The sequence below is a fragment of the Drosophila serrata genome, unplaced genomic scaffold (genome assembly GCF_035046125.1).
Source record: "Drosophila serrata isolate PLE 108 unplaced genomic scaffold, ASM3504612v1 contig_116, whole genome shotgun sequence".
NCBI lineage: Eukaryota > Metazoa > Arthropoda > Insecta > Diptera > Drosophilidae > Drosophila > Drosophila serrata.
The window spans coordinates 691559-712660 of NW_028257014.1; the positions used below are offsets into that span (position 1 = coordinate 691559).

Sequence of the window (21102 nt, forward strand, 5' to 3'; positions counted from 1 at the left end):
CAAATTGCATGCAGCCAGGCAGCCTAGCTGCCAGTCGATAATTATAAGGCCTGATCATTACGGACACGATGTGCGGACGGTGCTTGTGCTGTGCTGCTTGCAAATATGGTATGGAAAATGTGAAACTTGTTTCCTATGGCCACAACTTCATTTGGTCATTGGCTTTTAGTCAATGCCGCTGCAGTTTACCCAACGTTACCACATCGCGCTGCCCGAAGAAGCGGCTCAGCTTCTGCTGGCTTGGCTAGTAAAATGGCTAGCTGGCTGACTCTGACTCTGGCCCCAGTCGAAAGTGCAAGTTGACTAACAGGTATGCGAGATAATGCAATCGATTTGCTAGTACCCGTCCTCAGCATCGTCCTGCGCTCTGCTCTGCTCCCGGCGAAGACAAGTGCGGCCTAAAGTGATTGAAAACCAGTTTTATGAGCCATGCATGCCTCAGATGCGAGCGCAATGTGCTGTGGAGTTTCTGTGCATTTATATTTTTATTTACGATATCCAAACCGGCAATCACTGCCGCTCAATAGACAGCAAGTTTTGGCCAAAAACAAAAAATGCGCAAACATTTTTTAATGGAAACTTTCGTCCTCTTGGATGTTACCTACGTACGTGCTTCAACAAAGATCGAAACATCAGTTTGCAAGAGCCAGCTGAAGCTTTAGAAGGCAAATAGTTTTCATCTGCGGCTGCGTACGGATAATTCAAATCGGAGTGAGGGGAAAATTCCTTGTTCATTTTCCTAACTTTCACTGTCGAGACTAGGCACATTCCACTAGAGCTGAACAACGATATATGGCAGAATCAGTAGCAATCATTTTTGTAAATAATTTTTGTTGTGATGGAGGAACACTCTTAATTTTTGTTGTTTTTTTACTTGGAGGTATAGTAAATTAGAATTATCGACATTGGACATCTTCAATATACATAAGTAGCACCCACATAAACTCGGTGACCTAAGGCAGGATACAGCAGGCCGTACATTCTAAGTTGAGTGAAAAGACCAACTGAATGCATGGTTTTCTTAATATTTATAATTACATTAAATTGTAATTAAGAGGCTGATCAACTTTTGATCACTCGGTAATGAAAGCATGGCCATTAAACTAATTTGAATTAAAGAGAGTACCAGGCATACCTCTATGAATATTTAATGGCAAAATTACGAGTGCAAACACGCAGAAATTATCCGAGAGCTTGCAGAAATAAAACCTCGCCCCGCGAGCATGTGTGTGCCTGGGTACGCGGTGTGTAATTAGCGCTTTATTGCGAGAGAGTGGCTCACACTTCCTATTTATTCCAGTGTCAGTGATGTCCTTTTACTTGAACACACTTACATTAATGTGCCGGAAAGTTTTCAGCCTTCCTTTCCGATTTTTGTTTAAAAAACATTATAAATACTTTACAACGAGTATACCGACGTATTTATTGAGCCAAGACAGACCAACTTGTGACGAATTGAAATATTTTCGTAGGCTGTTGAGAATCTTGACAATTCCCACGCACTCCAAGATTTCTGAACATAACCAAACACGTTGGAAATTTATTGTGTAATAAACAAATGAGGAAGTGAAAAGGGAAAAGACCATGTAAAACTGCAACCATTTTCTTTGTGGATCGATACCTGAGATTAAGCACTGAAATGCGACACAAGAACTCAATGGCCGATCAACTCTTTGTAGATTAAGCGTGGTCCATATTGAATAAATGTCATCGCTTCCCGAATTGGACTTAAAGTTGTGACGCCCACACAAGCCACAGCATTCAAGAGGCCGAGGCAACGAACCGAAATATATACTGTTTGTTGTTGGCAGTTGACCATTTTGGAATGACAAGTTTCAAGTTTTTAGGTGATTATATTCGTATGCCAAAAGCGACAGCGTGGGGCGACCGAAGCTGAAGAGCTTTCTTTGGATATACGTTCTGAGCCTTCTTAGTGGTGGCATCTTCGCATTATTATATTCCGGCCTATGTGGCGTCACTTAAAATTCGAACTCAACATCAAAGATACATACATGCGTTGTCATGAGACAGGAGGGAGAGAATAGCTTCATGTTGGAGCTCACTCCCGGAAGTGCCCATCTAGAGCGGCCTGTATCCGCAAGTATTAGCCGACATGTAAAGTGGATAGAGATGCTGCAGCAGCAGACGGTGATTGTCCCTTTTAGAAAAGCTGTCACTGACACTTTTTCGCCCATGTATTGGCCAGACTAGTTACCCTAATTTACAGTCAAGCTGTGCGCTTATCGTCCCTGATGACACCCACCTCGTACCCTGCAATCCGAGCATGGGCTGCGTGCTCGTAACAATATGTGTATTTGTGCATTTGTATCTCGTTCTCCGACTCGTTCAGCAACATTTTTTCCCCCACACACACGCTCACGCACTGCGCCACATGGAAAACTATTTTCTTGCCACTTAGCCACTGTGCGTTTCAGGGTCAAGTTTAGATGGCTTTTGGCAGCCTTTGGGTCGATCTTGGCCAGCGTTAAGCACGAGTAGTCAGTAACCAGAGAAGTCAGAGGGTCCACAAACTGTGGGTTTTGGCGGATGAATATTGTATTAGCAGCACACTGCCACTATTTGGCCACATCTCCACCATCCTGCCGTTGTCAGTTAGCAGCAATGGCAGCAACAAGGCAAAGCACTTACATTTGGCAAAGCGGCGTAGACTGCACTGCCGGCGTTAGCGGCTGCATTTGTGCAGATGTCAACGAGTTCAGGCGAGTGCTGAACCATGTTCCCGGACATTGAACCCTTGTTCGAGCACCAGCACGGCACTCTGTGTCGATTATCCTACCCATTAGGGCCGCCAGCAGAGCAGGCCTTTCGAGTAGTAGTAGGGCTCAATCAGATAGCCAAGTCACTTCGAGAACCCATTCCTACTAGTCGTCTCGAAACTAGAGCGGGCAGTGCTTAGAGTAGGGTTACATTAGCTTTAAAATCTATTTTCTATACAATTGAATTCTTATTTATCAGCTGTTAGCTTAACATCTGTTCTGATGCTTAAAAAATCTAAGATTTCCTGTTCCTTTATGAAGCCAACTTTCATTTCCGGTCCACGTTGTGTCGTGCCTCAAAGCCTTATAGGGATTTTTGGTGTAGCTTGAAAAGCTTTACAGAAAATTGCTCATCTCTTCCAGTGAACCGACACCCAACACCGATGCCCCCGTATGTGCAGCAGCCTCGGGGAATCAAGTGCAGCTCAGAACACTGACACGTCAAGACTACGCCTGCCTCGACTCTAGCGAGGCACAATCGGACGACAGTCACCTGACACGGGACTCCATTACCCGGGAGTCCCAGAACGACGAACTCTCGTCCTCGACACTCGAGAAACTAGACGTTAGCACTCTCCCGCTGCCTGCTCTCCCGAAGCGCCGCCGTACCCGCTCGCGCACCAGTCCCTCGAAGCATCTTCAGCAGCGCCAGCAGCAGCGTCATGAAGCCGTCGAAGATGTCACTGAGTCGCCAGGAGCAGCAGTCCAGCAGCCAGAGTCCCAAAAGCACGCATCAGAGATAAACGCGCCGAAAAAGAACACATCGGCCCAAAAGCAACAACGTCAGCAGCAGCAGGCAGCAGCACCACAGGCGCCACCGCACCTCTCCGCTTTCCAGCAATACGTTGCAAAGAGGCGCGAAAGTCTCGAGGCGTCGAACCGCAGCTTCAACGAGAAGCTGGAGGCGCGCAGGATGCACTATCACCACATGGGTGGCGGTAGTGCCAATGGGAGCTCTGCGGCCTCCCATCTAACGGCAGGTTCCAACGGAGTCCCCACATATCTGTTCGGGGAACATTTCCATGGTCGAAACTCCATGTCGCCGGCCACAAACAAGGAGGAGATATTCCTCAACAAGTCCGGCTGGGTGCAGGTCAACATGAAGCGTGGCACCAGCAAGGATGACAACTGCGAGGGCTATCGCCGGCTGAACTACGGCCAGCAGAATGGCAGCGGCCGCTCTACAATTCGCCCTGTTCCTATGGACCATGGACGGCGCTCAGACCTGGCCCGCCAATCGTTCATTCAGCAGCACCAGCAGCAACCATCCGGAATGGGCATTTCCGAGCCCAAGTTTGTCGGCTCTAAGGTGGAAGAGCTAATACAGAGGAACGAGGCGCGATTGGGTGGCTACTCATCGCGGGAGGCTGCCCTGCGACCAGGCTACCGGGTTATCGACCCTCAACTGGCCAACATTCTCAATGAGAGACCAGGCTTTCTCCCAGTAAAAAGCCCCAATGACCTGGACTCGCCCATCACACCGATTTTGTCGCCGCCCCCCGCTTTCCAGGACAACAGTCGCAGTATGCGTCAGAAGCCAATGCGGTCCCAAGGCCCGCTACCTTTGCCCGTGCCGCTCCAGTCTCAGACCCAGTTGGTCAGTCAACACCCGGCCAACGTGTCCGTCAAGGGCATGGTCTTCTCCCGCAGCTTTGAGTACGACACGCGTCGACCCCACAAGCCCGACAACTATGTAGAGACCTTCTCTCGCAGCTTCGACGGCAACCTGTCGGAGCGTCCCCTCAACCTGGCCGTGCTGGCAGGGCAGCGGGAACGGTCGCCCAATTTCAGCACCCTGACCGGCAACTCACCCAACTACCTAACTAAGAGGGAGAGCGGTGGCGGAAGCAGTGGTTCCTTACGCAGTCGGGATAACTCACCCAAGTATCTGAATCCCCACACGGCGCAGACGACTGCCTATTTAAATGCCGCTGTCAAAGAGGCGCCGCCTGTCTACAGCGTTGCCGCAGCTGGCAGTCAGGCGAAATATTCGCCCCGCTCCCGCCACGAACGGACCGCTGAACGTGCCAAGACCCATGCCGTCGGACGTTCACGAAAGTCCCAATTCAGTAGAGTGGGCAGCGCAGGACCTCTGGCGCTGCATCCTTCCGCCCCCAACGTGGGAGTGTCGCGCTTTCGCAGCTTTGATACGTCCAAGAGCCAGCGCCTCAACTCTTGTGACAGTGGAGCGAGATCAGGTAAGTCGTTGCCCAGTCATTGACAGAGATTTGACCTTCTGCCTCTGCGCAGCCTATACATATATCCACTTTTTTGCGGGGCTGACTAATGTCCCATGATTAGGCGAATTGCAATGCTCCATCAGAAGGCAGGCCAGAGCTGTTAAATGTGAAAAAATGAGAGTCAATTTCTTAGATTTGTGACTGCCACTTCTCATTTAGTAGTTAGTGGTCATAACAGTGGGCAACCGGACTCGCGTTTAAATCACAATCTATTTGACAGATCTCTCCAATGATGAGCTGGACAACGAGGATGGCGGCTTGAGCGAGTTCCTGTCTGCCGGCACTCACAAGTTTCCCAAGGCTGGTGTCAGTACTGTCAGCATCTCACCGTTCAAGATGCAGCGCCAGCGCTCCCTGACTCCCGATCGGAACGAGTCGCACAGTTCATCCACCAGCTTGCGGAAGCAACGATCTCTGACCCCTGAATCCAGATCCCTGACGCCAGAGGAGCGACGCAAGAAGGGGTCGCAGCTCTCGTTGAGTGCTGGCTCTCGCCAGAACTCCGCCTCCAGAAGCAATACGTTAGAGACCCGCAAGGATAGGACGCCTCCCATCATATCACGCAGCTCCTCGAGTTCTAGCTACAGCGGTGGGGATTCCCATGAGCCTCTGAACGCCAGCACCAGCTCAACTGTCACAGCCTCAGCCGCCGGTCCTTCAAGTAGCTCGAGCAGTCACCGGCGGGCAATAGCCCACAGTGCCGCCAAGCAGGCCGAACAGGAGCATCGAATACGCCGCTCCAGGTAGGTTTACACTACCGTCTTTACGGCTGTTAATGCCCTCGAAGACATTTAGCCCATAACCATTTCCTTGCAGATCTTTGCAGCTAAGCGAGCGCTCTCCGAATCGAACCCATAAGTCGATCGTTAATGTGGGTGCGGTGTCCGTCCAGCAGCAACAACAGCAGCAGGCATCAGCCGCGACGTATCAGCAGTCCCGGTTGCCAGTTGGTGGAGGCGTCTTTCCGCCCACCATTCGAGCCTCTCCAGCTGGGTCCAAGACGCATGCCAATCCCCCGAATTCATGCAGTACTTCTGTCAGGGTGCGCCAGAGCGAGGCGGACAAGGCACGCTCCTTCGACTTCGATTACAACAACTACAATCGCAGTGGTGGCCCTAAGGGATCAGCGCGCTCCGCCCACACGAGTGGCAGTGGTGGGGACAGCGGGAGCAACCAGAACTTGCGCGTGGAGAGGGAGTCCCGTTCCTTCGACGACGATTATCGCGAAGCAGTGCTCAACAACAACAACGGATGCAGCGGAAGCACCAGCGTAAGTGGGCTACGATTCCTTCAGCCTGCTGCTGACACCGGTCACGCAACCACCTCCCGCCTGCGGAAGTCCAACTCTCCCGTCAACTCATCGGTCGTGGAGCACAGCGCTTCTCGTTCGCCCCAGTCCTCAGGATCCTCGTCTAACAATCTTCACCAGCCACCGCGGCAGTCCGGCAGCCCCCAGAGCTACGGGACGCGGCTGTGCGACCACGAGCTGACGTACGACATGCTACGCAAGTCCCCGATCATGAACTTCAGACGGGGGGACAGCAGCGACTATGAGCTGCCCATGATGCTCCGCAATCGGGAGACCATCAACTCTGGCGGCAACAGTGAGCTCAACTTTATGAGCAACGAAACGCGCATCTATGAACACCCGACTACGGTGCTAAAGCCACAGCGCTCCCTCCGCCAGAGTCCGGGATCGAGGGACGACCTGACCCTGGAGATGGCAGTGGGAGTGGGTGGGGACTACATTTACAGACAGGCAGCAACCCAGCCGCGCAGCAGCAGGTACTAGCTCCGACACCCCCACAGCTGTCAGCACTCACACGGGAGTGTGTTTCTCGACGAGAATCAGAATCCCTGCTAACTTTGTATTAACCTATTCCTCGAACTAATATGCACGAGGGCCCATGCCCGCTCCTCCTCGAACCAAGTTTAGCAGCGCCCAAGGTACTACTAACCCGACCAGAGCCAGCACCCGTGCGTTAAGACTGCTTATGCATACCAACTAATCTATGAACTAACCGAATTTATTAACTCTGCGGTGGAGGCGGCCTTACTCCTTTCTCCTAGTATTTATTTTGAGCGCCGGGCCCCGCTGGTCCGTGCAAAAAGCACGTACTAACATAAATCAACAGTAGCAGGAATAGCTGAAATGGTATATAGGATATCCAGAACAAACGGTCCCACCACAAAAGTCCTGTGTCGCAGGACACTCCCTACATTAAACCCCCTGGTTAAAAGAGATTACTAAAGCCTGTAACACAAAAGACTGTGCTGTGTGTAGCTTACGCATCTCGTGTGGTTTTTTAGTAACACGACAGAGTTCCCCCCAACGGCCACCACCAAGAGCTGCTCCAAGACCTTAGATACCTGCGACTATTGGCCACGATGCGCAGCTTGCCAGGAAGGAAGTGCACCTGTTCCGGTCAGGAGAGACCAGTCGCAGGCGGACGTATCTGTTATCGAGCTGCAGCCTCCTACGCAGCCCCACGTCATTTCAGTGGCCGTTAACAAAAGCCCAAAAGAGTGTGTCCAACGAGTCGTCGAGGGGAGAGTTTTCAATCCGTCCTGGACCTTATTGTGCAGCGGCACGGCCAGTACTCGTCATCCTTCACAGCAGGCGGAGACAGAGACGAAGGACAAGTCCCAAAAGGTTGTGGCAGAGAAGGATATTGCGCTCAGGTGAGTTTTGCTTTTTAACTTCCGAAGAGACAGATTGCTCCCAGGATCCCCTGCTCCTCCTGCTAATGGCTTCAACTGGCCAAGCCATTAGCGATTGACAAGCTCCGGCAGGGCATGGGCAGGCTCGCAGCTGGGGCTTTCCAAGTGCCATTAAACATGACAGATAACAATGAAAATGAGTGGCGACAGCGGAATGAGATTGGATACTGTCAATAATGGATAATAGTCATCAATATGATATTTTCCCTTTCCAGGAGCAGCCAGAGCGATGGCCAGGACCAGCCATCCCAAGCCGAAGGAAGCGAACGAAACAAGTGCCGCAGGAGGAGCAAGGGCATCAGAAGGGGACGTAGTCGCTCCCTGCCTAGTCTGTCGCTTGAGCCACCGCTGCCACGGATATATAGGACTGACGGGTGAGACTTTTTTATTCGCTTTGTGTTTTGTTTATTTTTGGATATTTCAATTAGCGCTGGGAGCCCGCTGAATTCGGAAGCAAAAGAATGCTGTTACTGTCACTGTTCATTAGCCTTTAATAGATCGATGTTCAATTATATTCCAAGCCCTCCGCAGGTGACCCAATGCCAGCCAGCGAGGTGTCAGGCTTTGGTAGGTATATAATGCTGGCAATTGTGTTTATATCGACCGCCATCACTTCCTGGCAGCAGAGGGCAAGCACAGGCACAGGCACATGCACTGGCCCAGTCAAAGGGACCCAGTGAAGTCTGCGCCTCCTCTTTATTGTCAAACAAATAAACAGCCGGTGGAACTAGCCCCCGATTCCTCCTCCTTCCGTGTCCTGCCGCCGGGTTCAGCGACCCACTGCTCGACTCGTCTATAGACACAGATTTGAACATCGTTTTACTCTCGTCCTCTTCCCTCCTTCTCGTGCCTGCGTCCACGCATCCTTGTGCCCCCTGCCTGGCTCCATAAATAAGCAATGAAGCTGCCTGCCTGTGGGCGCGGAGCGAGCGTGTGTGTGCGAGAGCGTGCTTTCGTGCCGCCGGCAGGCATCCTCCAGAAGCAATAGCTACATAAGTAAAACCGGCGAGCAGTATTGACAGAGATTGCTTTTGTCACGGAAAGTCTGTAAATTAGTCTCTTTGAAAAGCATCTTTAAGACTAGTCCCTCTCCCTGGTGGCGCACTTGCCACAGGTTGATATATATTTTAGTAATATGGGGAACTTAAGGATAGGTGTTAGGGAATAATGACGGAAAGAAAATGAAAATAAGCGTCTTTAACAAAAAAAAGAACGAAACCAAACTTCCATAACCTGAAGTTTGTATAACCTTGCAAGTTACACACTGCGTTTTACCCTTCTGACTAAAATTGAAATACCATTTTTTAGTCGATATATACCAATATTTTTATATGAAAATTTTTTCTAAAAATCAAATCCTACAAAATCTCGTAACTCAGCCAAAAAAGCATTAATTTAAATTCGGACAGCAGTCCTGTGTTAGTTTTTTCCAGGTTAATAAATCTGGATACTTCATTTAAAATCTTAAAAAAAGTACAATTTTATGCCATTTTTTGACAATTTTAACGATGTAACCCCTTATAAAATTTAGCAAAAATCGAAAAAAATTAGTTGGCCCCGAAGATGGCTAGAAAGATTCTCCTGTTGATGCTGATCAAGAATATATATGATTTATGGGGTCGGAAACGACTGCTTCAGTGTGTTTTACGCTTCTGACTAAAATTGAAATACCATTTTTTAGTCGATATTTACCAATGTTTTTATATAAAAATTTGTCCTAAAATCTAATCTTACAAATCTCGTAACTCAGCCAAAAAAGCATTAATTTAAATTCGGGCAGCAGTCCTGTGTTAGTTTTTTCCAGGTTAATAAATCTGCATACTCCATTTACAATCTTAAAAAATACAATTTTTTTGTAAATTTTTGACAAATTTAACGATGTAACCCCTTATAAAATTTAGCAAAAATCGAAAAAAATTAGTTTGCCCCGAAGATGGCTAGAAAAATTCTCCTGTTGATGCTGATCAAGAATATATATGATTTATGGGGTCGGAAATGACTGCTTCACTGCGTTTTTCGCTTCGGACTAAATTGTAATACCATTTTTTAGTAGATATTTACCAATATTTTTATATGAAAATTTGTCCTAAAACCAAATCTTACAAATCTCGTAGCTCAGCCAAAAAGGCATTAATTTAAATTCGGACAGCGGTCCTGTGTTAGTTTTTGCCACGTTAATAAATCTGCATACTCCATTTACCATCTTAAAAAATACGGTTTTCTGCCAATTTTTGGCAATTTTAACGATGTAACCCCTTATAAAATTTTGCAAAAATCGAAAAAAATTTGTTTGCCTCGAAGATGGCTAGGAAGATTCGCCTGTTGATGCTGATCAAGAATATATATGATTTATGGGGTCGGAAATGACTGCTTCACTGCGTTTTTCGCTTCGGACTAAATTGTAATACCATTTTTTAGTAGATATTTTTATATGAAAATTTGTCCTAAAACCAAATCTTACAAATCTCGTAGCTCAGCCAAAAAGGCATTAATTTAAATTCGGACAGCGGTCCTGTGTTAGTTTTTGCCACGTTAATAAATCTGCATACTCCATTTACCATCTTAAAAAATACGGTTTTCTGCCAATTTTTGGCAATTTTAACGATGTAACCCCTTATAAAATTTTGCAAAAATCGAAAAAAATTTGTTTGCCTCGAAGATGGCTAGGAAGATTCGCCTGTTGATGCTGATCAAGAATATATCTGATTTATGGGGTCGGAAACGACTGCTTCAGTGTGTTTTACCCTTCTGACTAAAATTGAAATACCATTTTTTAGTCGATATTTACCAATGTTTTTATATAAAAATTTGTCCTAAAATCTAATCTTACAAATCTCGTAACTCAGCCAAAAAGGCATTAATTTAATTTCGGACAGCAGTCCTGTGTTAGTTTTTTCCAGGTTAATAAATCTGCATACTCCATTTACATTCTTAAAAAATACAATTTTTTTGTAAATTTTTGACAAATTTAACGATGTAACCCCTTATAAAATTTAGCAAAAGTCGAAAAAAATTAGTTTGCCCCGAAGATGGCTAGAAAAATTCTCCTGTTGATGCTGATCAAGAATATATATGACTTATGGGGTCGGAAACGACTGCTTCAGTGTGTTTTACGCTTCGGAGTAAAATTGAAATACCATTTTTTAGTCGATATTTACCAATGTTTTTATATAAAAATTTGTCCTAAAATCTAATCTTACAAATCTCGTAACTCAGCCAAAAAAGCATTAATTTAAATTCGGGCAGCAGTCCTGTGTTAGTTTTTTCCAGGCTAATAAATCTGCATACTTCATTTACAATCTTAAAAAATACAATTTTTTGTCAATTTTTGGCAATTTTAACGATGTAACCCCTTATAAAATTTAGCAAAAATCGAAAAAAATTAGTTTGCCCCAAAGATGGCTAGAAAGATTCTCCTGTTGATGCTGATCAAGAATATATATGATTTATGGGGTCGGAAACGACTGCTTCAGTGTGTTTTACCCTTCTGACTAAAATTGAAATACCATTTTTTAGTCCATATTTACTAATATTTTTATATGAACATTTTTCCTAAAAATCAAATCTTGAAAAACTCGTAGCTCAGCCAAAAAGACTTTAATTTAAATTCGGACAGCAGTCCTGTGTTAGTTTTTTCCAGGCTAATAAATCTGCATACTTCATTTACAATCTTAAAAAATAAAATTTTTTGGCAATTTTAACGATGTAACCCCTTATAAAATTTTGCAAAAATCAAAAAAAATGTGTTTGCCCCGAAGATGGCTAGAAAGATTCGCCTGTTGATGCTGATCAAGAATATATATGATTTATGGGGTCGGAAACGACTGCTTCAGTGTGTTTTACGCTTCTGACTAAAATTGAAATACCATTTTTTAGTCGATATCTATCAATATTTTTATATGAAAATTTGTCCTAAAATCAAATCTCGGAAATAATATTACCCTGCAAATGTATACATAACTTCATATTGAGACTTGTAACTGAAACAGATTTGGCGAAATGTCGAAAACTGTTGCATACCTTTGGGCTTTGTTTAAATACCTGGTTGAAGATGCGTTTATAAATCTAGGAAAACAAATAATAATAGACCAATTGTGGTGTTTTTTAAATTTGGTGGCCGAAGTATGAAACATTTGTCCTTGTGCTTTACGATAACATCTACATATATTTACAGGACTTGAAGACAAATGTTTCTAATTAGACCGCTTCCAACTAGCACTAATCTCAATTTCAAAAAAGCGCGCGGTGGTGAGTTTCTCTTTTCATATAATGCGACCCATATAGCTGCACTCTTCTGTTGCACTAGTCTCTTACGGGTGCCACCGACTATTGCTGTTGCTTCATATATTTCAACACAACAGCTGTTCACACTCACCACGGTGCAATAAGTATACTTTTCATACCATGTGTGTTGTGTGTATCTCCAAAAAACAAGAAAAACACTCGACCGAAGCAGACGCACCGCTCGGAAAGTTGGAAAATGCATTTATAGCAAAGGTGCGCGCGCCGTTCCACCCCCGTGAATGAAATTGTGTGTTGGCTCAGCTGTTTGGCATCATTTTTGCATGTACATCCAGCGATTACACAAATCCTGAGCCATGAAACCGCGATAATACCGCCAAAGTGTCCAGTGTCGTCAATTTTTGGCTCTGCCGTCGTGATTCGTGCTATTGCAAAGAGAAGAACAAAGCAAAAGTCCCCAAAGGTGCCGGTTGCTTGGCCAGTGGGCGTCCGTCCGTGTGTGTGTATCTGTGTGTAGGTGTTGCTGGCATTCTCGCGAACGCTTGGGCAGAAGCCAAAATGTGTGAACGCTTGGGCAACCGCGCAAATAGCGCATCTAAATAAGAAGGAACCATAAGCGAAAATCAATAACGCCGACCCGCGGCACAGTTTATTACGCAAAGCGGCGAAAATGTCTACAACGACAATGAGTTTGCCAAGTACCGCGCAGGCTGCACTGCAGCAGGAATTCGGCGCCGAAGATGGTGGGCGAGGAGACGGAGACGAAGCCGTTGCTGGGGATACGGCGACACCCTGTGGCGTCGCGGGACCCGATAGTGGGCGTGCTTCGGCTACGGAGTTCGATGGCGTGACCGAAGAGCTGCCGGCCGCAGCTACGGCGCAATTAAGGGACACCGCCGGCGGGGATGTTTACGCCAGCCGTGGCTCCCACACGAAATGGTATCTCCTGCCCGAAGCGGAGTCGCCGTCAGCAGCAGCCCCTTCGGAGGACTGCAATGGAGCTGCACAGGACATTTGCGAAGGGGACGCTTCGGAGATGTAAGTTGACGGAAATCAGATTAAGTTGTGGTAATATAGGAACTCTGCATATGCGGCTATAGTATACCCTCCTCCTCCCATTTAACGCAGTTAATTTCGCCGTCCATTGACCAATTACTCATGCTCCCTGACCGAGTGTCTGTTGACTTTTCCCACTTCCTCGACGCTCAGCCTGTTTACCGACTAATCAGCCGTACATAATTTCCCGTGACCTGTTGAGGCGTCACAGGACTCACAGAGGCCGCCTGGTCCTGCTTAGGGATTTCCATCACGTTCAGTCCCGCTCCCTGTCTCAGTCCTTTCTGTTGGCCCATTTGATTATTCTGCTATTCCCGACCTATTTTGGGGTAAACGTTCGGCGAGCTCCCAACAATCTGTGGCAGGCCGCTATTTTTAGAAGTGTATGCAAAAACTTGCTCTTCTTAATGTTGTCATGGCGACGAGAACTTTTCGTTGGTTCTTGTGGCTTTCATACCTTGTACTCGTAGAGCCCAAGGGTATGCTAAATGTACGTCATCGGCGGTTTTAAAGTAACTTTATGGGACTCAATCGAACATATGATATCACGGGTTGGAGGCGTAGTGTTTCTCAAAGAGAACAGCAACTTAATCATTTTAAGTTTTCCCTCCATTGCGTCACCATCAAGACTCCTCAGCCTGGACGACATTCCGACTGAACTTGTCGTGGCGATGCACCACCATTTATGTACGACGGTTGTCAACAACTAAATCCTTTACTGTCACATAATATGTGGCAGTAGTCAGTCGAACCAATTTATGCTGGTATTTCGGCTTATGCAATGACCAAAACAAGTTGATCAAAAATTAAAGAGACCTGAGCTGAACGTTATGAGTTTGTAAACCAGGCGAGATATAGATTCTGATAAAGTACTTTTATTGGGAGTTTACCTATATACTCGAATTTTTCTACCCTAAGGGGCGATCTAGAATTATATGTACACACGTGCAATCAGGTCAAACTCGTTATATTTTCTCAATGTTTGCTTGGTTGACCCTATTTACTCATACAGAACTATACAGTCTTTTAGGGGTGAGCAAAGGCGAGATAAAACGTTTAAATGTAGGCAAACTTTTCTTGCTACTGAACCTACTCCGTAAATATCACCCATAGGATATTTAACCAACTCCTAAGGGGGCCAATTACGCTATTAGTCAGTCATACATAAACCTAGCAATGATGACAACGATGAAATTCTAAGGAAGATTGCGGAAGGTTGCTTATCAACCATTAGTTGTACACTCAATTCTATAGAGATATGTGACTAAACGTCTTCTGCTTGTCACCTCGTATCCCCAAGATAAACACCTCTGCAGTCAACTAAAAAGTAATTATGGTGTTGAGCAATGTTGCGAGATCGAAAACAGTTCCCGAGTGATTGGTCTCATAAAACCTAATGAAAGGGCCTAGCATGGTTTTCTTGTATTGAATATCTTTATCTTTATATCTTGGTCTTTCTACCAAGTTCGGGTTTAAAATTATACGTCAGCTGCAATGACAGCTTCGCATTTTCTCTCAAATCGCAGAAATTGTGCATAATGACTGCAGCAGGACAGGGTGTGATTAAGTGCATTTCCCATCCGATATCATTGGCGAGTGCATGTGCTTGTGCGTCAAATAATAACTCCGCCTAGCTAGCCCGTTGCGTAAATCTCTGTTTGCGAAGGAGCAACAGCCTCGGGTAATGAGTACTTGGGTGTAGAAGGAAGGCCCACTGCCACTCCCTGGGTTGTTGTAGCCTAGATTAACACAGATTGCCACTCATTTGCACGGTGTGCAGCCCAGGTTTCACAATTGAGTGAAATGTTTGGCGCTCATAAAATATATTGACAGCGCGGCGGCAGCTCGCAGCTCGCAGCGCGCAGTGGAAAGTCGTAGTTTTGGGCACGAAAGCATTTGGATAAAATAATGTTTAATTATGTTACATATATGATTCCCCAAGCAGGGGAAAGTTATAGCGCTAAGGCAATCGCCACATCTGCTGTCCATGCGTTGTGTTTGGTGCTGGTGCTGGTGCCCAATACGCTGGGTTTCCAGTTCGTTTTCATTTCCATTTCCATTTCACTGGCAGTGGCAGTGGCAGCCGGGAAATCAAAACAAGTGATGCAGGGCAAGGCAGGGCAGGGCAGCCAGCCCGCAAACAATAAAGTTTTGCAGCCCAAGTTCTCGTTGTGTAAATAAGACATTAAGGCTAAAAATGCAATGAACGTTGCCTTCTGCCACAGCCCGAAAGGGGCGGAGCGCAGAGCTCGTTCCGTTCCCTGGCAGTTGGAGAACTTGTCACTGGAGGAAAGCATCTCTGACAGCTGACGGCGGATCTGGTTGTTAGTTAGAAGCCAGTTGCTCCGCGGAGCAAAGTTTGCAGAAGGGGGCACTAGAGGTAGCTCCTTGACATTTTCAGGCCAAAAATGCATTTACAATGCGTTGGCGTAAGCGTTTGGGCAGGGACCTAGGGTATGAGGCTAGGCTAATGGGATATTAATTAATATTATTCACGGCCCGTGGGTGGGTTTGAGGTCCTCCCCCTGGCCGGTCATTAAGCACATCTTCTTGGTTAATTAGTTACCTTCGTGTCTGTCATTAATCAGCGGCACAACTGGATTCATGCTTTTCATTATTTTTCCCTACCTCAAAACAATGTTACACATCTTCCGATGGAACCTGGCAAGGTGGGGTCTTAGGGTATCCAATGCTTCGACCATTCTACTTCGGCCAGCTCTTCAGAGGCTCTTCAACCACGACAGCCATGTTTTGGGCCGGTAATTAGTTGCTTTGTTTAGCGAAATGGAATTTTGGTCGAGCGACACCTTATCCCAGTTTACGGAAATTAAAAACACAAAGCTAAAAACTGAAACATGGGGCGGCACGGAGACAGTGTAGAAGCGTTTCACCTGCGACACCTCCTCGGCCGGAATAGAAAATAATCAGATGACTTCAGATTCGTTGCCGTTGACTAACTCTGTTGACGGTGCTGTTTGTGCTCCCCAACCAGGTCTTGCCGAGTCCAAGTCGGAGTCGGAATCTGAAAAAAAAGTCATTAAAAAATCCAAGTGAAGCCAAACCACTTTAATTGCCTGTCATTAGTAATTCTTGCTATTAAGCTAGACTTTTAGATCTTTTTCATAGAGTTGCAGCTCACGGCAGTCATAGTGGCGAGTCCAGTAGTGGAATAGTTTGCTTGGGAATTTGCCATATCTCAACCTCTGCATTGGTTACTATCATGGGCCTCAAGATTGGATTATAGAGCAGCAATAGTGGAGCAAAGTGAGATGCTTCTTGTAGGGGGACGTCTGCAGTGCCGTTTGAGTTATAAATCAAGTCATACCAGCAATTAACAACGTATTTACGACACAAAAACAGATTTAAAGTGTACAGAGAAAAGACTTTCGCTTTCAAATCAAAAAACCGCTGCTGCAGTTTTCCTTGGTATTTCCGTGTGCCCCTCCGTCCACAGCCACATGAAGCAATGTCTGAGTCATTGCCACATCACGCATGCCTTTATCCGAAAGTCATTTCCAATTTGACCCCACGAACTAACTCGTCAAGAGTAAGAAAAACACAAAATCCGCCTATATCGTAAGAGATTTGTTATTTTTCTTAGACTCGCCTGCTTTATATTTCGAATTAAGATGTTACTCAGTTCGTGAAGTTGCCTAAGAGAAAAGAGGAGAGGACTGTATCCATAACCCGATTTACCATACTTCTATGTTCTGATGTAGAGGGAGTCCATCAATGTCCAGAGCATCTATCAACCCAAAACCAGATCTATTCCTATTTCTGGCCTTCCGCAGTAAACAAACAAGTTGCCCAGCTGCCGCGCGTGCCCCATCCCCAGCCGGTGTTCATCTGCCATCACTTATTGTTCCTGGCTGCCGCAGCTATTGTACATATTTACGAAACGATCATTACCATCGGCTCCGAACTCCTATTTCGGGCGCTTGTCTGGTTTGTGGTTTACAATCCAAGAATTTGTAGCTCGTTGCGCCTGCGTTCTCCGGAAAGGTTAGGCGTGTCTTCTCCCCGTCCACCCGTGAGTGGATACATTTGGAATTAGTAGTCTGAGCATGGTTTTTGGTACGCAGGTGAATGCACTCTCAGTTTACCCAGTCTGGCGCATGTCGTCACTCCCTTGGGTTGCATGTACCTTGAGTTTAGAGTGAGGTCTGGCGAGATTACTTACGTAACTGAGCTGGCCTTACTGCGTGGAATTTGGTCTCAGGTCTCAGCGCTGATAACAAAGCTACCGGGCTTTGAAATTTGTGTTTTTAAATCCTCTCCAAGTGTATGGCTCTCCACTATCTGTAATCCGTAATCAGCCCCCAATGCCACCCAATGAGTCCCCTTATCAGCCGCAGTTGCCTGTAACTGGCCGAGCTTCCTTTCGCATTTGCGGACATCATAATGAGTTTCAAGACCAAGTCATTAGTAAATGAATTAAGTTTTTAATTGTCCGTTTTATTTGATTTCGGCCCAACGAGCGCAGGGTGAGTTCATCAAGTTCGTTGCGCCGGCGCAACGGTAGGGACTCATTCGAAGTTGAGTTGCGCGACAAATGTACCTACTTTTGCGTAATTACCGACACTCTCTCTGTAAATCCAGATGCAATTTAATATGCTATCGCACACACACACTGCATCAGATTCATAAATTGTAACAATTACGGAAATGGCGAGCTGCCGCTGGATGCACATATCGCTCCCTTTTTGTCAGTGTAAAAACTTATTGAGTTACCGCACTTTGTATCGAATGAAAGCCTAGTCGGATAACCACATAGGCCAACAACTGCATTTCGCTCAGATGTGGATTTTCAAACAGTAAATCATGCAACCCACTCACTCTCTGACTGGGTATACAATAAAATATAATAATTAATAGAAGCGACTGCGGCACAGAAAGTCTCCGGTTCTGGGCCAAACCCCCGGCAACTCCTTGGCAATCAGGGCATGTCGGTGATGGGAATTGCATGCGCACCTTGTTGGTTCTCAAACACATGCGTGCTTGCGTCGGATCTATGTGTTCTTTTCCGTACTTCCTCTATCTCCGCCTGCCTCTTCCTGTCGGATACCCAGCTCCCCAGTTCCTCCTCGGCCCTTCTTAATTATACAGTCAAATTTGTAAGAAAGACCCACTTCAAAGTCACCATCGTCTTTGTCGCTGGCGAGAATTAATGCCTGTTCGGGTTTAGGCCCTCTTCATTCTTGACTGCCTCTATTCTTAATGACTACTACAAGAGGGAAACCAGAATTAGGCCATTAAACGATGAGAATAATTTAAAATTACGCCAGTCGGTTGCTGTTTTAGTGACAAAATATCATCAGGCGACGATTTGTGTTTGCGGAAAGTAATTCATGAGTCATTTCTATATTTGCGAGGCTCTTGCTGCGTAGCCGTTGCAATCCAGATGTGACTGCCTCTCAGCCATTCATTATTTCCCTGCATTATTTCACCGAGCGAAGGGGAATCACCTTCCACTTGCACTCCCCCTCATCCTGGCTTCAATTGAAGCGGCAACCACGTTTCCTCCCACTGCCAGTGCCTGCGCCGGGTTTTATAAATATGTATGCACACACGCAGATGCCCTTCCTACTTGCATCCGTAATGCACTTCACTCGTGCTCCCCCTGTGCATTGAAATGGGGCCCCTAAGAGACGCATCGAGGGGCTGATGGCTCATTGGGCCACTGCTAGCCGCAGTCTCTTGATGTTTTACGGAGACATTCCGATTTTCTCCTGACTAATTTCGTTTTTATGCTGATAAACCTATCTGCCATTCTGTAAGCCAGCAACATAATGTGAAGGGCATTGTTCCTGAGTTCCTGAGTTCCTTCGTCCGAATTCGAATTCATTTTCCCGCTGTGCAGCTGACAGCCGGGCCAGTCATTCCGCACTTTGGGTCTGTGATACATTCTGGTTAAAACTGTGCCGCTCCTCCTTTTCATTGTCACTGCTTGTCGGCGGCGTGTTTATAGTACGGTTAGCTGAAAAATTCTTGTTGTCCCAATAATTACAGGGGCCACGACGTGTGCGTTCTGCTTTGTGTGTTCCCTTACTTTGTCGTTGGCCCTGATCACATACCGATTACTTAGATTTCATTGAAGCAGTTTCCAAGTGTTTCAAAGCGTCATATTTCGATTTTTAGCTAGCGTAGCTCACCGCTTACGTTTTCTAGTCTCAATCAATACTTGGGGGAGGCGATGTAATGTAATGTAATGTGTGTGCCTTGTTTGTTCAATAATAATTTTATGCCTCTCAATTTGATCCGGTGATAAATTAAGCCAATTTGCACTCGACTTGGCCGTGCAGGCGGACAACCAGCACAACGTGACTATTTTGTGGAATTCCGCATGTCGTCCAGTTTAGCCACGCTCACCATGTGGTTCTCTAAAAAGTGTAAGTGCTGAGGTACAGCTCTTGTTCTTATTGCGAATAGCATTTTGCGCCTTTCCTGCCCAGGTAGTTGTTACTGGCAGTGAATGGCGACCGGTGGCGACTCATCGCGTTGCAACTACCTGTCCGAGTTGCAGGAACCGGTTTTTGCATTCGAGTTGCTGCTTCTGCACCTTGCTTAGTTAAGCTTTTAGTCTATATGCACAGCACTGAGTGAAATTGTTTCAATATCACGACGCAACCTTGGGATGTTGCCAGGGCGAAGACGAGGTCAAGTCGGTGGTCCTTGTTTTGCTCTGGGTTTGTTGATACCCCAAATCTCAGCACCTGCGCCAGCTGATTTCCTGGTTTCCTGATTTCAAGTGCCCGAATATCCTGTGCCCCATTTTCCCGCATTGAGTGTATGCATGTTTCTCTTAAGAGGCGCCGGCCGCTTGTATTTCCGGCTAGATATCAGCTTTCAATGTTGGCTGTCTTCCGCGTTCCTAGGTGGTGGGAAATCTCAGCAGAATGTGGATTGTCATACGTCATATGTTGGAGTACTTGTCAGGAAACCCTTACACCACGGAGATTCTCATTTTTAGAACATGGCTTGGCTTTGTGAATTATGTTGTATTACTTTTGGCCACACGCCAGCAGTGCGGAGGAAGAGCTCGCAGGATTCGAAACCGGTTTTGTGCCTGGAGCGGCAGATGTTTCCTTGCCCTCTCTCCACCGACTCATTGTCATCCTTTTGAGTCGACCTGCCGCATTTGAGCTCATTTTCGATCGTGAGCCGAAGCAGCAGCAGCAGCTGGAAATAGGCAGATGCCGCTGAACCCAGGCACTGGTCCTTTGCAACCACCAAGTGCAACAGTGCTTCTCACTCAAAGTCCTTCCCCTATTTTGCGACAGTTGAGTGCAATGAGCTGCCGAGCTGAGCGGCAGGGAAACCGAAAACATACCCCCGGGTGTGTGCGTCTGACTCAGTGAGGATCAGTCTGCCCTGAACCGCGAACTGAACGCACGCACGCACTCGGCGGAAGTCTTTCGAAGCCATATCGGAATAATATACAATAGAATGCAAAGTTAGTTAGTTGGTGGGCGGTGAAAGAATTCGATTATGGTCACATACCACGTACGCTCCGACCTAACTCAGTTTAGTGTACCCCTTAACGCCGCAAAAGTGGAAACGAACTGCAAAATGAACAAGAACAAAGCGATTAAAAGTTACGGGGTTAAATCAGCTCCAGTCTCCCGGCACAACACGCCCAGGAAGAAGCGATCCGCCGTCGTGGAGGGTCGCCGCTTCAGGACCTTGCAACGGTGAGCGAATTTTGAGAGTGGAACCTGAGAACTAGAGCATTGCAGATGCTGCTCAACCGGTCCGGCCTTGCAATCGCAGCATCTCGAACAGACCTCCCATCAATCATCTTCATTCAACTGTACATCAAAGGAAATGTCTAGCGGGCGCCCCTAGGATGTACCTTTGGGGCTCGTTTGAGCCTAAAGCCAGCAGCACCTTCCAGAACTGCATTCCTTCACGCACAGCAGATTTAATCCGTTTTTTGTTGCGAGGACCGAAGAAATACCCTGGTCCCGGTCCCGGTCCCTGTCCGTTTCTGGCCTGCTGCTGCTCGGGGAAGCTATAGGACGGCAGTCACCGCAGGCGCAAACTATGCGCTCCTTGCATCCTTCTCT

General features: G+C 46.6%; 1 protein-coding gene across 3 annotated transcripts in view; it reads left to right on the top strand.

Annotated features, from left to right (window-relative positions):
* The window catches only part of RhoGEF3 (Rho guanine nucleotide exchange factor 3), a 38957-nt gene that overhangs the window by 9282 nt on the left and 8573 nt on the right, over positions 1–21102 (top strand). For 2 of the 3 annotated variants that reach the window (XM_086825900.1, XM_086825901.1), the window contains exons 6-10: positions 3141–4975; positions 5238–5760; positions 5834–6802; positions 7328–7699; positions 7954–8112. In XM_086825900.1, the coding sequence (XP_086682026.1) occupies positions 3141–4975; positions 5238–5760; positions 5834–6802; positions 7328–7699; positions 7954–8112 (3858 nt within the window). Of the gene's footprint in view, positions 1–3140; positions 4976–5237; positions 5761–5833; positions 7183–7327; positions 7700–7953; positions 8113–21102 lie in introns of those variants that run through there. The other variant, XM_086825902.1, reaches the window with a different exon arrangement.